General features: G+C 34.0%; 1 protein-coding gene across 1 annotated transcript; it reads left to right on the top strand.

The window, feature by feature from the left end:
• The first annotated feature begins 10,333 nt into the window (after positions 1-10,333).
• On the top strand, positions 10,334-11,397 carry LOC111892019 (GATA transcription factor 15). Its single transcript, XM_023888080.3, has 3 exons — positions 10,334-10,587; positions 10,673-10,828; positions 10,952-11,397. The coding sequence occupies exons 1-3, from the start codon at positions 10,570-10,572 to the stop codon at positions 11,231-11,233; spliced, it is 456 nt and encodes a 151-aa protein (XP_023743848.1). The 5' UTR covers positions 10,334-10,569; the 3' UTR covers positions 11,234-11,397.
• The last annotated feature ends 1,113 nt before the right edge of the window (positions 11,398-12,510 follow it).

The raw sequence follows: 12,510 nt of genomic DNA, 5'->3' as shown, positions 1-12,510 counted from the left end.
GGGTATAAGGTTGTTGCCTATAAAATGACAGCTTAATGGGTGTCCACTCTCACTCACCGCTTCCTTGACTGGTGGAGGGTCGTTAGCCGAACGGGTAGGACAATGACTTTAAATCCTCATTAAAAGTATAATGATACTAAAGTAACTAAATGTTTTTATAAATTCCCAATCTAGTTACTTTAGGAAAATGTGAATAATGTGCTAACCCATGAAATTACACTTTGCACCTTGATTAAGTCGTTAGTGGAGCGTGTGTGGCTAACCGCCACACTACCTTTGACTTAACAAGGTAGGAAAAGGGTGACTTAAGGTTTTTCATAGGTCGGTGGAGCGCGTGTAGCTAACCGGCACATCGATTGAGTGAAAAACATTAAGGGTACCATGTAGTTTGCATGGTTACTTCACACCTTGTTTTATGATCCTCGACATCCCAGTCACAAAACCTGAAGGGCACACTCGAGATTGAAACATGTCATTGAAAAGTTCAATGAATCTCAAAAGAATCTAGGAGTTTCTAAAAACCAATTAAAACCTTATAATTTATATTTCGTTTTCATGGTGGAAATTGGTGATGTAACACCGTGAATTTTTCGTACAAAATTTTCATTTTTAAATCACAAAAATGCTCATAATACATTTCACAAAATCCCAATTATCAAATTAACAAAACATAAATCCATAATGGTTTAATTAATGATCCAGGATCCTCCAAAACATAACTCTTTATCGCATGTGTACAATCGAGCCGTCGCCTTCTCGTGATCCTAGGAAGTACCTGAAACACATAACACATATCACTATAAGCACGAACCTTATTGAGTTCCCCAAAATACCACATATAACACGTATTAGCCACTCGAGGCTATCACTCTGTAAGACCCTCTTGGTCAATGTGTCTCAGTGGGACCCTCCAGCCTCACAACTCTGGTGGACCCTCCGGTCCTAACTCTGGGACCCTCCGGTCCCAACTCTGGGACCCTCTGGTCCTAACTCTGTAAGCTCATAATACTGATATATAGCATAAATCACATATACACAATACAAGATATCACAGTACTCAGGTAAACACATAAGATCAACATATACACAGATTACTATAACAACATAAGTCACAAAGACAGTATGCATGATAACACATGACACCTTATAAACAATAAGACCCTGCGGTCGATAATGTACTAAGACCTTCCAGTCAATAACACAAATAAGACCTTCCAGTCACACATAAATTACCACACGGGTAAGTATAGTGAGAAGACTCACCTCGGATGGTAGACAGATCCTGTAAATGTTGTGACATCCCCAAAATCTCGGCCGGAAAAGACCGTTTTTCATTTATGCTTTTAAAATATTTTCAGAGTAAATCCTTTTGATTTGAAAGAGTTGCGGAATTTGTTCCCCAAAACAAAACATGATAAAACAAAGTTTACCAAAGCATTTCATAAAAGAAATGTACTTTTCGTTATATAATCAAAACTCGGGGTGTCATGTTCCGATACAGACCAATAAGCATAAACGATAACATTAGAAGTCATTCAACAAATATATACATATACAGACTTGTAAAAAAAACAATTGATGGTTCATCCATCTCATGCCCTCGCGCCACTTCCTGTAATACAAATAAAACTGAGTGGGTCAGGCTTGGGAGCCTGGTGAGCATATAGGGTTTTCAACCCACAATAAATAATCATATTTAATTTTCACCAACCAACAATAACTCAATTACACATTCCCGTTATTCTCACTTTATGTCCCTAAAACAACTAACATAAGGGACCTAGTCTAAGAATATTTCATCGGGGCGACAACACATGCTTCAGGGGTACCTCAGCAATATAAGTCAAATAAGGCAACCATGAGGGGGATGGAGTACAGCGAATGAACACCCAAGTTCATTAACACCTACAGGTGGCGAACCTGCTAATGTTTCCACAGGACTGTCTAGAATAGCCAGTGGTCGTCATCTAAACTCCGCTAGATGACTAAATCAAACAACAACGAGGAATCTCATCTGTTTATTACACACCAACTATCTACCCATGTTCTACCCAACATATTAGTAGATAAAATATACATTTTGTATACATAGTTTAAAAACCTGTATAACATGCTTTAATCAACACATATTTCACATAACAGATGAGGCACACACACACATAACACATATCTCATAGAGAATAAATCATATCTATGAGTTAGAAGAAAGTGAATACATCACACACATAACCACAAAATTATACACATAATACGTATTCCGTATAAAATACTTCATAATTATGCGTTAGAAGAAAGTAACCACACACTCACTTGATCAGAAGATGATCGGACAGCACTACGACTTGCAAAAGTAGCAATCCTCAGCAGATCTGGAAGATCTCCTCAAAAATTGAACTTCTCGCGGGCAGAGCTTCGGCTCGGGAACCGCACTTCTCGGGATCTTTGGGATCTCGGGACTTGCCTCGGGGCTCGAGTATGATATCGGGGCTTCGGGATATTTCTGGCACGCAAAACGATGCAAAACGGGAGAGAGAAGAGAAGGAATTGGCAAAAGACTCGGCTGCCTTCGGATCCTATTTATAGGATACAAAAGTACTCTCCCATCCTTTCAGATTTGAGAAACTTTTATCTTTCTGCCTAATTTGATTCTTCTCATTTGTTTTGTCATACATTGTAACCTTTCCAATGTTACAGAATTATACTTAACCTTATAAGTATAATCATATTTACTAATCTTTAGTAAATCATGAAAAATCAATCTTTGTGGTGGACCTTGACCAGCGCACACCCAGTGTACCTAGTTCCTTAGTCCTTCAATTGACTCACATATACATGTGATCAAAGAATTAGTCTTAATTTTCAAAGATGAAAATTCTCATTCATCATACAATACAACTTGTATGATTCCAAGTTTCTGTCCAATTGAAACTTGGGTGATGAAAAACTTTCTTCATTTGGTAAATTCTGGTAAGGTTCTTCGCTTTGCATCGAATTAAACCACATGCTCCACCGCTTGTGCGGGCCCCCGTCAATTCCTTTGCACTACCACAAATGAAAGAATCAAATCCACTTTCCAATATTGCTATTACTGGAAACATATAAGCAACAATTTTCCACAGATGCCATTGTAAGGATATTTTTTTTTTAAATAAATAAATTTTGAAACCTCTTTTTTTTCTTTTATTTTAAAACTTTGCGGAAAAACTTATCCTTACAATCCACATGAAAACTTTGTTGTTATCTATTCATAAGCAATATATTATGACTCTTAAGCAACAACTCAAAATTCTGATTACCGAACCATGCGATCGAAACCCACCTTCGCAATCAGAATCAACATATACTTACTTTAAGCTTCCCATCTTTTCTCTGATTCTTAAAAACATCAACATGTGACCCATTCACATTATGTAATAAGAATCTCCAAATAGGAACTTAATAGAGTTAGATAGTGGACTTTACCCGAAGTAGAGTCAAACTTTTTGACTTGATCAATCTTATGATCTTTAAGGTAAATATGGCAGCTTCGCAACCAATGCCCCTTCCTTTGGCAACAAAACACATGGACCCTTTGGTAATGGCACATGAGACTATCTCAGACTTAGCCTTTCTCTTTACCATTTGGTCAACCGAGTTGACTATGGCCGATCCCTTTCCATTGGGAAGAGAAATCTTTTTCTAGATATCCAATGCTACCATTGTCAATGTCCATTTAAGACTTGGGAAGTTGTTCTTTTAATCAAATTTGCTTTACTGGTGTTCCAAATCATTGCTGATTCCACAACACCAAGCAAATAGATAACATCATTAAGGGTCATGTCATAGTCCATCTCATAGTAGTCCCAAAGAGACTCACTATGTTACTAAGAAAGTGATTAAACATCCAACTTTCACGGGACTTTGACACCCAACTCTCCCAGCTTGTCAATATGTGACTTTATCTCCAAGATGTGAGCACACATAGACTATGCTTGCTAATAGGAATTGAGTGACTTTAAACTTTTCAAGAACTTGTGGGTGAGGGAGAATAATTGGAGGAGGTGGAGGAAGTGAAGCATGATGTTGAGGGACACCATCTTCAAGAAATGTGGGAAGATCATAGTTGTCTGAACCAGACATCTATAATGGGAGAAAATCAAGTTAGTTGATTCAAAGTCCTTAATATAACACCCAATATGAAATATTAAGGCTAGGACCCAACACAATATTTTATAATTTGGAAGAGGGATGCCGTAATCCAAGCTATAAAATATTTGAAGGTAGGCGAATGACGATTCACCAATTTCCACCATGAAAAACGAAATAATTTATTAGGTTTTAATTGGATTTGAAATTCCTAGATCTTTTGAGATTCATTGAACTTTTCAATGGCATGTTTCAATCTCGAGTGTGCCCTTTCAAATTTTGTGACTGGGATGCCGAGGATCACAAAACAAGGTGTGAATAACCATATCAATTCACTTGGTACCCTTAATATTATCACCTAATCAATGTGTCGGTTAACCACACACGCTCCATTGATCTATGACAAACATTAAGTCACCCTTCGTGATCCTTACTAGTCCAAGTTAGTGTGTCGGTTAACCACACACGCTCCACCAACGACTTGGTAAGGTACAAAGTGTGAATTCCATGGACTAGCACCAAATTCACATTTTTCCTAAAGCAACTAAGATTGGGAACTAAATAAAACATTTAGTTACTTTATAATATTCATCATACTTAATGTTAATTTATAAGTCCTTGTCTTACTCGTTCGGCTAACGACCCTCCACCAGTCAAGCAAGCGGTGGGTGAGAGTGGACACCCATTAAGTTGCCATTTTATAGGCAACAACCTTATACCCACCTTATAGACCGACTTCGTGAATGAGGCCTACTAACGGTAAAACGACTTGTTCTTATACATATATATATATATATATATATAATAATTAACCATTAATCTTATAATAGTATAAAGGTAGAATTTTAACTTTTAAAACTTCTAGGGTATGGAATTAAAGTTTGTGTGAGACTTTACAAATTCCAAAACTTGAGGGCAAGTTTTGAACAATTCATAAACTTTTGGATATTCATAACTTATGAGTTTTAATTAAGTGTTTAATACTTTTAATGAAGAGTCTCTTGGAAATCCATAACTTGAGGACAAGTTATGAAGTCCATAAAAGCATTTATTAGAAAAACTCTTCTAAAGTGTAGCTTATGACTTCTTAAAAAAATCATTTAAAAAAAAAACTTTTGGAATTCCATAACTTGAGGACAAATTATGAATTCCATTAAAACACATTAAGATCAAGAATTAACTAACAAACAATTTGCAAATAATTCCTATGATCTAACAAAACTCATATGAACATGAACATCCACATCAACAATTTCAAGAATCATATGAACACATATAAACTTGAAATTTTGATTATAACTTTGAAATTGGTCCACCATCATCATTACCACATCAAAAATAGGTTTTATGAGTCCAAAACAGTTTAAGGTAATGATTCTAGACCAATTCCAGCACCAAAACTCGAAGATATGTTGTCTGGGGTTCCAACTCGTCGAGTGCATGAACCAACTCGCCAAGTTGGATGAATTTTGTCTTGGACTCGTCGAGTCCCTTCATGGACTCGGCGAGTCTGCTGTGCAGACAGCACATAAACTTCGATTTTCAGCAATCTGCATCAAGTATTTAAGAAAACAAACTTGGCTTTGATACCACTGTTGGGTTTTGAGCAATCTAAGACTTCCTAAGTGTGCATGCAACCCTAATAAACCTTGGATCTATGTTTTCTTCTAAAATACATGCAAATAATAACTTCCAAGGTTTCTTCCTAACTAGCATAGCATAAGGATTATGAATCATAAAAGTACTAGTAGAAATACATACCTTTTGATGATGGTTGATTGTTTGGAGTTTGAGAGCCAAGCACCAATAGTGTGAATGCCTCAAATGGAATCACAAATCACCACAAACACTTGGAAAACTTTGAGAGAGTAGTATACTTTCTTGTGGAATCGGTCACCACTAAGTCTCACACTACTAGTGTCATTTCTTGCATCATATGCTTCTTTATATAGTGTGCATGGTTAGGGTGAAACCCTAATAACCCATGTCTTTTCCTTTCCAAGGATCCATGGGTTAAAAGCTCCATGGACCATCCATGGACTTCCATATTAGCTTAGCCCATTAACAAATGAGTATTAGCCCACACTATAAAATATAATAGCCCATAATTTAATCAGTCTTCTAAATTAATTCATAATTAATTTAAGACTAAAACTAATTACATAACATGACTTCATATTAATATATTATAACTTATAATATATTAATAAATCGTAAGTATACAATTCTCATAAAATTATCCATAAATCGTTTGGGTGAAGTGCAACCCAAATGGACCATGCCGGGTCGGGTTAAGTATGTACCAAATAAGTTATGGACTTAGACACCTTATCCAACACTACCAAGACCCAACTGTACGACTATTAATAATATTGACTCTGGAATTTTATATCCTTCTGTAATTGTCGTATTGACAGTGTAAGTACTGTAGTATTTGTAATAAGTGACTACATGAAGTACTATTTTTCCTTAATTGAGGGTTAAGGCATAATGTGATGGCTAGATCCTATGATAAACGCTCCCTTGTCAAGAGATTCTAGGAACTACACACGACCCATGCATGAGTGCAAGCCGCGAACATCCACATTACTATGATCATGTATACCCAATATAACTATCACAATGCGTTGTGATTCATTGGTATAGTTAGATCCTGAAAACGTTCCATGCTATAGCACCTTACTATGTTCTGTTCTGTTATCATATATTGATATCGTATCTATGTAAGCGTATTCATGTAAGCGTATCTATGTAAACGTATTGCGTTAGTATAGACTCATGAACTAGACTGACTCTTTGTGTGCTTCATTGTACTAGAAGTAATGAATAGCATTCTCCTAAACTATACCTATAATAGTTTACTAATGCTCTACTTGGACTGTTACTAAAAAGACTCGTTTCTCTACTAAGTTATGCTTGTACTTTAAAAACGGAGTTTTGTATAACTATAAAGTAACATAACCTTTAAAAGAGTTTGGAAATGTTTTGACAACTTATAAATAACATAAGTAACATTTTGAAAGATGTTTATAACAAACATTTACACAATTATCATTGTGTTCAACTTGTATTCCCCCCCCCATTAAACAGTTAAAATAGTTACAAGATTCTTTACAGGGTATGAACTCACCTGATGTGGGTGATTCAAACGGGTATGCGCGTACGGATGAGAAGTTCCACGAATGAAGTCCCGTGACACAACAAGTCCTAAATGACATATAAGGACACATATTGACATGAATATAGTGTTTATAAACAACTATATGAAAGGAAACACCTTCTGGGACTAGGAAACACCTTGGTTAAGTGTTGGAATCACATATGATTCAACAAAGGGAAGTGAAATGGCATCTAAGGGTGTTTACGGTTTTGTAACCAACTCCACTTGAGTTTACGGTTGATAACCCATGAGTTTACGGCCATAAACTCATGGTACTTTGACCATTTTGTGATTTGAAGTCCTAGCAGTCATTTTGAAGCATCCTAACTTCAAGTCTTAGCCTTATGAAGTGATTAGGGCAACATATCACCCCTTTATGGGGTTTACGGTATTTGGACCATTTTTCTTTCGGTTTACGGTCGTAAACCCAAATGGTTTATGGTCAAATGATGTTCTCAAGTCTTAAACACTTCGAGGTAAAGGTCTACGCTAGTTTCTAGGCTTAAGGAAAGAGTTTGGGGCATCAAAACATGCATTTGAGGTGTTTACGGTTTTGGGAGGTTTCACAAACCATAAACACATATACATGGGGTATTTTGGTGACTTTTGGGTGCTAAACACATCAAGTAAAAGTTCTAGGTTTGTTTCCAAGGTTTGGCAAGAGAATAGGGACACTTTAGCACCCTTTTTAGGGTTTACGGTCCAAGAAGATTCTTGGGTCGTAAACACCTTGTTCTTTGTGATCTTTGGGTGTTTTCTTGATGCTCCTAAGGTCTAAACATGTCAAGGGTAGTTTCTATGTTTGGTTCCAAGGTCTATAGGGACATAGGGCACACTTTGGGTTCATTTTTTGTGTTCACGGTCCAAGAGGATCTTGGGCCGTGAACACCTTTTCCTTGGGATATTTGGATGATTTCCATGTTATCTAGGCATGTAATACACTTTAATACACTCTAGGGTTGAAGTACTTACAATTTGGGATGAAAGGTTGAAGATCCTTGGGAGAGAAATCAGATCTTGAGGGTTTATGGTCTCAATAACATTTTGGACCGTAAACTCCAATCTCTTGAAGTTTTGGGCACTTATTGCTACATAATAAACCCTAGGGTATCCTCTCCCCTGATATCTTCTGAAGCACTAACTTTAAAACACTCAAACTTATTCCAAAAAGCTTGAAAGTTAGCAAGCATAGTTTTGACTTCTGTTGAAGTGAGTGGTTGTACAGAAAAGAAATTTTTGGGTTGTCACAGCTATGATCCTAAAAAATATTTTTATGTTTTCAGGGAAAAAATAAGTTTTTTTTTTCACGTAGAAAAAAAAGTTTTTTTTACGTATTTATTTTATGTACAATATGTTTTATTATGTACTTTTAAATACATAAAAACGTAATAACATATTATATAAAAACGCAATCCTAAAACATAAAAAAAAGTTTATTGAATATATTTATTTTATGTGAAGTATATTTTATTTACTTGAAAAATATATTTTCGTATAATACGTTATTATGTTGTTATAATCCTAAAATATACTTTTACGTTATCTTAACGTATTTAGTTAATTTAAAGCGAATATGTAAGTATTTTTTTACGTAAAAACGTTAAAGTGATAACATATTATACGAAAACACATTTTTAAATTATGTTAATGTCTTTAGTTTGTTTTACGTTATGTATTTAAAAGCATATTTTCGGATTATAACATGTTATTACGTTTTCTTTATGTATTTAAAAGTATAATATGTTATTACGTTTTATTAGAATTACACTTTTGTATTTAAAAATATATGTTTTTAGGTTTACGTTTTTGTATAATATGTTATTACGTTTTTTAGGATTATGTTTTTTGTATAATATGTTATTAGTTATTACATTTTTTTATGTATTCAAAATATATTTTTGGATTACAACAATGTAGTCACACATTATACGAAAGCGTATTTTTTAATATAAAAAAATATATTTTATATAAAATAAATATATAAAAATCTTTTTTTTTCTATGTAAAAGCCAAAAAAATATATTTTTTTATGAAAACATAAAAATATTTTTTAAGATCATAACAATGAAATAACATATTATACGAAAACATATTTTTTTAAATACATTAAAACATATATTTTACGTAAAACAAATATGTAAAAAAACATATAAATTATTTGTAATTTTTTTTACAATACGCTAAAAATATATTTTGTTTTATTAAAAAAAAAGTTGTAAAAATATGTTTTTGTAATATATTACTATTAATTTTTTATGATTTATAGATAATATTAATTAGTTTTCGAAAGTATAAAAGAAATACGGGTCTAGTTTAATTTGCTAAAGCTTTGGCTGATTAAGAGAGAGAGGGAGGAGGTCCCAGATTCAGTCCCTAAGGGCTAAACACTAATAGAGTGAGTAAAAAAAATGTCATCCGTATAAGTTTTGCTAACCAAAATGACCGTTTGCATAAAAAAAATTAATAAGGATTGACTTTGAGACATTTGGCCAATTGTATGGACTATTTTTGTAATTTTATCTTTTTATCAAATATTTACCTTAATTCGTATTATTTTACTTTCACCTTTTATACAATAAATAGATTTATTAATTATTTATAACAAATTCATAAAAATATTAAAAAATCATTTTAAAGTTAAAAAATAAGTTTATTTATATTTTATTTTATTTTAATGGTCTACAAATGTTAAAAAACAAACAGTCTTCTTTTTTCAGACTACAAACGTTTAGTGTATCTCTTCTACTGCAGATGTCTACAAATATTATCCGCCGAAAACATTTCCATAAAAAACAAACACCCCCAAAAGGTCACATTATATACATAGCTAACTGCTATTTTATGGTATAAAAACTTATTTTGTAAAAATATCAATACAATTACTATAACTATATGTTTATCCCTAAATTTGAAAGCGCTTAAAATCAAAGGTAATATACGATCTCACCATTGGCACCCGGACGCCAGTTACCAATAACAGTGACTAAAGAGTAGAGAGGGGTACACTAGTAAATAAGCCATAAATGTAGAGGTGGTTAGGGTTTTGTGTCCAGCCGACCAGCGCCACCCACGCAGTCTCTCTTCCCCAAAATATATTTTTCAAATCTTTTTCTTTTAAATTTCCGTCTGTCCAGTCAAAGTCATAACACTCAAAGGCTGCACATATAATACAAGCAACAGCCATGAATATCTGATCCCCAACCCTCTATCATATCTATGCTCGCCATTATCACGCTCACAGATTTTGATTCCCAAAAGTATTCGCTGGAATCATCATCGTCATTATGGATCTGAATGATAAGGTACCTTGTTTTACGCTTCTTTTAAACAATTCTTGTTTATTTTCTCTCTGAATTTGAACCCATTCATCTCCAAACTCTTTCGCAGAGATCATTTATTTCAGCAGTAGAAGAACTCGACGAACAAGTAATAACCGAGAGTAGCGGCTGCGGTCTCTTAGCATCGTCAAACCAGGAGAAATGCTGTACCGATTGTCAAACTACTAGAACACCTCTCTGGAGAGGCGGACCTTCTGGTCCGAAGGTAGGATCGAGCTTTTTTGATTCGGAGTTTGAATGACATGACTGATGACTGATGACTGATCTATTGTAATAATTTGATACATTGTGATTATTGATTACTGATTTTTGATGATTTTGTGTGAAGTCGCTATGCAATGCCTGCGGTATCAAATACAACAAAAAGAGGAGGACGCAAATGAGTGGAATTGATAAAAGCGGAAGAAGCATATCGAAAGGTGCCAAACGAAACGAAGATTTGAAGATGAAAGTCCGATTGATGGTAATTAATCGAAAACAACAAAAGCAGCAGAAGAGGATGAGATCATCGTATGAAAGAGGGAAGCCATGGTGGAACAAGCTTCGGGAAGAAGAACAGGCTGCCATACTGTTGATGGCTATCTCATGTGGTGGATCTCTCTACTCATGATTGATTTTTGGAAATTGATATTTGGGTGAAGTTGAAGAACCCTAACTAATCCTCCTGTTACATGCCTAACCCTAATTAAGAAGGTGCAAATTTTTCCTTCTTGTTCTTTGTTTACTAATTTGTACCTTTAACTTATCTTTAATTGTTGATTATTTTCGTTGCAATCCAGTTGACAAATGCTTTATCAAGTCAAATACATCCCCTCGCATTCGCTTTTTGTTTTTGTTTGTTTTTTCATTAAATATTACTAAAGAGAAGTTTCAGAAAGATAGATTTTAAGCCGATTTTGGCAGCGTATCGTCAACTATCGACAAAAGACAATAAAGTTCGTAGTACGCCTATTCGACTTTACATCGGTGAGAAAACACAAAAAGTTTCATATACCCATTTGACAATAATACATAGAGCACTTCCAAATTTCAACATGATGTTTGCTTTTTGCTATTTTTTTTTGGAACGGGTTTTCGGGCCAGCTTTAGCGCACCAATTAATCCCCGCCGCAAATATAAAGCTTTGCCTCATTTCCTAAAGTCAATGCAGGCGAACCTTCATGGCCACAAGGCTGAGTGGTGCCAGGATGGGTCAATAGGTTATCCACCATATCTTCCACATGCCTTACCAAGTCTCCTTAAAAAAAGAAATTCTCAACAATAACCAACATACTAATTCAAATACCAAAAATAACCAAAAAAAGTGTTTCTAAAAAAATATATATTCGGCCCATCGGTGTGATTTTTTTTTCAACACTTGGTTTTTGTTGTAAATACCGATATATTTTATAAATATACATATCGTCGTTAATCATTTCTGGATGGTAAAATTAATTTTTTTGAAAAAATATATGAATCTAAGAGATATAACATTAATATTCATAACTCATTAGATTTTGTTAAGAGCTCTACCGTCTTTAGTGCAAAAAAAAAAACAAAAATATCAAATACGGAAAATATAAACACATGTTGATTTTTAATATATACATTCTCGTGTTTTATCACTTTTAATGTGATAACTTTCAAAACAATATGTCCATCGTATTTTGTTATTTTTAATGTGATAACTTTCAAAACAATATGTCTAATGAGAAGGAAGATCCCAATAAAATCCATATAAATGTGTTTTTCTCTTACTCATCCAAACTTAATTCTTAATAAAAAATTAAAATTTTTGAAGTTTAATTCTGAATAAAATAAAAAATCTTGGAAATTAAAATATATAGACAAAATTATAAAAATAATCCATATATTGTCTAAATTATATGGTTTTTGGTCCAAAAAAAT

Source organism: Lactuca sativa, chromosome 8 (assembly GCF_002870075.4).
Source record: "Lactuca sativa cultivar Salinas chromosome 8, Lsat_Salinas_v11, whole genome shotgun sequence".
NCBI classification, from domain to species: Eukaryota; Viridiplantae; Streptophyta; class Magnoliopsida; order Asterales; family Asteraceae; genus Lactuca; species Lactuca sativa.
This window is presented reverse-complemented; position numbering and strand designations above follow the sequence as displayed.